Raw genomic sequence first — 5,435 nt, 5'->3', positions numbered from 1 at the left:
CTTCCTTCCTTCCTTCCTTCCTTCTTTCCTTCCTTCCTTCCTTCCTTTCTTCCTTCCTTCCTTCCTTCCTTCCTTCCTTCCTTCCTCCCTTCCTTCTCTCCTTTCTATCTCTAGCACTTAACATACTACCTGGACTGACTTTGTCTTTTATATGTTACAGCAAGGATTTCTTTAGAAATGAGTTGAACTAGATACTGAAATCACTGAAGTCCCTTCCAGCTCCCAAATTCTGTTATTCTGTGAATTATCCATTGGATTTTCCATGGCAACTGACCCACAGGAAACTCACTCCATCACATTGTGTACTCCAGACCATCTTCTGTCAAGGACTCTATATAGTACTGGTCAAAAAAAGGCCCAACTGTTAGAATTTACTCTATCACGTTTTTTAATCCTTTGCTACCTGCAGACCTTGTTGCAAGAATTTATTATCCTTTCCACAACTATTTGTATGTCTTTATCTAACCATCTAGTCATAAGAAAGAGAATCTACATTTGCTTAGCTATAATTGATACTAAAGTTCAACCCGGAGATAGTAAATGTAGCCAGGCAGAAATGACCACCTTTTCCCCTCAGGTTTGTCCTTGGCTGTGGTCTACTCCCAAGCCAGGCATTTCCTGACATCCCAAGCCAGGCATTTCCGAACATCCCAAGCCAGGCATTTTCTGACATCCTAAGCCAGTTTCACCTAGAGGCCTCTGAAATGTATATGCATAAAATGGACCAGTTTTTCCCTTATCCAGCTGGCACTTTCTTTCTTGGGAGGAGTTGTTTCCCCTTCGGGGAAATACAAAGGGCACTCCACACCCATACTAAGACACTCGAAGTCTGCCAGTATTTAAAGGCTGACAAATATAGCCTGCTGATCCACACGGTTAGACAGACTGAGAGCACCTGATATCGCCAGGATGAAATTCCCCACCCTCTCCAGCCTGCTGTATGTCCTGTTCCTGTGTTTGTTGGTCTTCTCTACAGAAGGTATGGCCTTACTCTTGATTTCTGTGGCCTTGATTTCTTTTTCAGCTTGGCCTTTTTGGGCAAAGGCATAACCAGGATGGAACAACTGGGGCTTTGCCCCATGGCACCGAATTTAGAGTCTGCCAAAGTTAAGGCATCAACAATACTTGCAAGATTCAAAAATAATTAGTTGAAATAGAAAGCTATCAGATGGTGGGTGGGGGTCCTTTTGGGCAGGGACTGTCATTTGTCTGTTTTTGTAAATCTAATGCTTAACACTGTGACTGACACTTAGTAGGTTCATAACTATTTATTAATTGATTAATTGATTTAGGTGAGCTCCTTTTCCATCTAACTCTGTCCTTCCTCACCTCCTGCTAGCCCTGCCACCATTTCTCCCCCTATACCAGCCTCCCCAGCAGTGGCTAGAATGCCAGTATGTCCCACCTTCTCCCCATTTCCTGCCCCTCTGATGGCAGTGTCTCTTGCAAAGGCTGGATGGTGACCAGTTCAACACCATACCACTTACCTGAAAGTGAACTTAATGCAATTTGATCCTGGTGTGGTTCATGGTCCTTAGTCTGGGTGCAAAAATTCCCTGTTACAGTTATAGGCTCAGTATCGGGGGTGGGGAACCTGTGGCCTTGAGGCCACATGTGGTCCTCTAGGCCCTTGGTGCAACCTTTAAACTGAGTTCAAGTATTACAGAACAAATCCTTTTATTTAGGGGATTTGTTCTGTGAATTTGGATTCTGTCAAAGGGTTGCACTTAAGGACCTAAAGGGCCACATGTGGCCTCAAGACTGTAGGTCCCCACCTCTAATCAACTATTCTACAGAGTTTTCCAGAGGCAAGCGCACAAGTGGGGTAGGCTTTGAGGTTAGTTAGGGGCTTTATGAGAGTCATAGTAATGTTTATGTGGTCTTCTGAAGCTTCTAAACATCCACCAGATGGCTATTCTTTTTTTTTTTTTTTTTAAGCAATCAGGGTTAAGTAACTTGCTCAAAGTTACACAGCCAGGTGTTTCTGGGTAGGTAATAAGTGTCTGAGTCCGGATTCGATCCACATGTCATCTCGACACTGGAGCTAGTGCTCTTACTCACTGTGCTACCTGGCTGCCCCCCAGGTGGCTATTCTTAAGCATCACTTGGACTTTTCCCAAGAAATACTACAAACTTCCCCAGACAAAAAGCTTGGGAAGACAGTAAAGGGACAATAAGAAATTGTCTGACTTGTCCAGGGTAAAGGCACTGCTTCTAGACTCTGGGGATCCTTTAAGAATGGAATATTTGGAGCTCTGGCTATAGAATCTGAATTCTCATATCTCCCCTTGACCTGAAGAGCTAGATACATGAATTCCAAGGTTTCTCACCAGTCTAGTCTCTAGGCTGAGTCTTTTTCAACCTGGAATGAATGATAAGTTGTCAAGAAGGTTTTGTTTGTTCATTTGTTTTTATTTTTGTCCAGGCTTCTGTCATCATTGGTTCAGGGGGCCTCAGGTAAAGAAACTTCCTCTACCAATGCAGATTGGCAGTGGGCTATCTGAAAGAGTTGTCTGAGGCACCAAGAGGATAGATGACCTACCCAGAGTCATATAGGCAGGTCTTTCTTACCCTTAGGTCAGCTCTTTCACCATCATACCTATCCACTATCTCAAAAAACGTTGACTTTTATTCAAAGTCTGTGAAATTCAGTCTTATAAGATTCAGAGTATAATGTATATGCAGAGAGCCTCCCAGTTTTTCCACACACAGAATGAATGGACTAATTGTCCTCTCTATGCCTTGAAAAAGAAATGAAAATGAAAACTTGGTTGACTCCTAGCTTATTCATTGCCTTGGGTGAGAGGGAGAGGTGTGTATGTTTAAGAGCTTATAATTTGTCCTGAGATGCCAAGGGAAGAGAAGAACAATGTGTCATTCTACTGCCTTCCAGAAAAGAGGGCAATGGAAAACTCAGATTTTGCTAAGTTTATTCTTTAATGCTCAAGGGAGCAAGGAGGAATGGTAGAAGGAAGAAGAGAAAATTAATTCCTTCCTGGTCCCTGCAAATTTTCACTTTCAACAACTGAGAATTTCTCTAAACCTTCCAACAAGAGATGGTAGAAAGCCTGCCTACATGACTACGCCAGCACATAGTAATCTCTCCCTGCTCTGAGCTAGAAGGCATTTATTAGCCCTACCTTTCATTGAATACTTAATCATATGCCATTATAGTTATTTAAATTTTAATACCCCATCTTTCCAAGTGGATGGCAAGCTCCTCACAACCTGAGACCTGGTAATTCTGGACTTGGAGGCAGAATAATTTGGTTTAAATCTTACCTTAGACACTTACTAGCTGTGTAACCTTGGGAAAGTGATTTAACCTCTCTGAACTGAGGCCTCAAACCTGTGCTTAGAATTCGCAGTTGCACTATTGGATTTCATTAAACATGAGCACATGTACTTAGTGTGTGCACACAGGTGTACCAGTCACATGATAACACACTGGAAATGTTTCTGTATATGTCTCCACAGGTGCAAGACGAGTTAGACACCAGAAAGGTCTCCTCTGCTGCCAGGACGCTCCAAACCATGCACGCAAGAGTTTGAAAGGTAACCAATTCAACCTCTTCCTTTGGGGCTGCCAAAAGTCTAGCATGGTAGATATTTATTTCCAGGACCTCTGTACCAATCATTTTGATTGGGAAAAAGGGGGAGGGGGGACCTGTCACAGCTCCAAAAGCTCCCCTTTGGGTTTGGGAAGGTACAAACTTTGTTCCCTCCTTGAAACCCCACAGTCATCAGAGAAGGAGGAAGGGCAGGGTGAGGAGTGGTATGTACATTAGATCTGCTCATCAGAAGTCACTTAACATCTCAGTCTGAAGAGCTTGAATTCGATCTGGAGTTAACTCAGAGTCCAGGAACTTGACTGAGAAAGAGATAAGAGAGCTAGATAAAGATATACTGATATAGGTAGAAAAATAGACCATAGTATTTCAGTATAATTGGTTTTCTTTGTAACCCTATTATTTTGTTTTCTGCATTTAAAAACATTAGTCTGAGAAGGCTGTCAAAGGGATAGATAGCTGGACCTAGCTGGATCTTGAGAACTGTAATCTAATCCCATTGCTTCTCGGTGGTGGAGGAGCTGTTCAGAATTTTCAGTCATTAGGAATGTGGATTCAAGGTAGATTGGTAAAATAAGGAATTTAGAGGTTATAGGGAAACAGAAAATGAGATGAGATTATCCCAGCATCTTGCTACTGGATTTTTTTACTCCCCACTTCTTTCTCACTCCCTCCTACTCCTTCCCCCTTTCCAAGTTCACCAAAAAGCTGACTAGAAGAGGGATCTAGTGGGAGCTAGGGGTAAAAATAACTGTCACTAAACTGAAGTGTGAGCCACCTGAGGGAAGGGTAGGTAGGAGGTGAATGGCCAAAGATTCAATTTCAGAAAAAAACCAAAACATATTAATCTTATGTCTAATACATACAATGGGACATCTAAGTGGTGCAGTGAGTAGAGTGCTAGACCTGGAGTCAAGAAGACAGATGTCATCTTCTTGAGTTCAAATCCCTTACTAGCTGTGTGACCCTGAGCAAGTCACTTAACCCTCTTTGCTACAGCTTCCTCATCTATAAGCCAGAGAAGGAAATGTCAAACCAGTGTCTTTGACAAGAAAACCCCAAATGGAGTTACAAAGAAATGGACATGATTGAAACAACTGGTCAACTCAGTCAGTTTACATAAAGATTACATGATGTGTGTATATATGTACAGACATACAATGCACAATATACATATATTCTTTTTTTTAAGTTTATAAGGTCAATGAAGGATAACTATGTTTGTTAACATAATGCAATAATTTTGTTGATGATAATGTGCCTTGAAGGAAGCTAGGGGTCCCAAGAAGCAGAGAGGAGAAGAGAAACCATTCCAGACATGAGGGACAGTCAATTTGACAACACAGAGAAAGGAAATATACATAGATAACAGCAAGTGGGTTAATTTGGCTAGAACATATTATATGTGAGAGAAGCAATATACAAGCAGCCTAGAACAGAAAGATTGGAGACACTATGTGACGGGCTTTAAATACTAAACAGAGAAGTTGGTATTTGTCCTAGAAACAATGAGGAGCCACTGAAGTTCTTCAAGCTAGGTCAGATCTGTGCTTTTCCTTTTGGCAAGTAAAGAGTAAACCTGCAAACCTTTTAAAATGTGTTTTCTGAAGATATAAGATTTCCTACACCTTCTGTTATCTACTAATAAAACAAATTTTTCACTTCTCTGTAATGGGGCTGGGAATATTGTCACCCATGTGTTACTAGTGTTGGATTTTGTAAAATATGTCTGGCTTGGCCTAATTTAATCAAAATCTCTCTCCCTCTCTCCTCTCCCCCTCCCCTTTCTCCTTGTCCTCCTCCTCCTCCTCCTCCTCCTTCTCTCTCTCTCTCTCTCTCTCTCTCTCTCTCTCTCTCTCTCTCTCT

General features: G+C 41.9%; 1 protein-coding gene across 1 annotated transcript in view; it reads left to right on the top strand.

Annotated features, from left to right (window-relative positions):
• The first annotated feature begins 687 nt into the window (after positions 1 to 687).
• GPR15LG (G protein-coupled receptor 15 ligand) overlaps positions 688 to 5,435 on the top strand; it is a 6,031-nt gene continuing 1,283 nt past the window's right edge. Inside the window, exons 1-2 of the mRNA XM_069067074.1 lie at positions 688 to 979; positions 3,478 to 3,555. Coding sequence (XP_068923175.1) covers positions 910 to 979; positions 3,478 to 3,555 — 148 coding nt within the window. The 5' untranslated portion in view covers positions 688 to 909. The remainder of the gene's footprint in view (positions 980 to 3,477; positions 3,556 to 5,435) is intronic.

The sequence above is a fragment of the Petaurus breviceps genome, unplaced genomic scaffold, assembly GCF_028583685.1.
Source record: "Petaurus breviceps papuanus isolate PSGF00001 unplaced genomic scaffold, PetGlider_PUasm1.0 90740, whole genome shotgun sequence".
NCBI classification, from domain to species: Eukaryota; Metazoa; Chordata; class Mammalia; order Diprotodontia; family Petauridae; genus Petaurus; species Petaurus breviceps.
Note: the sequence above shows the minus strand (reverse complement) of the source record. Positions and strands in the feature narration are given on the sequence as shown.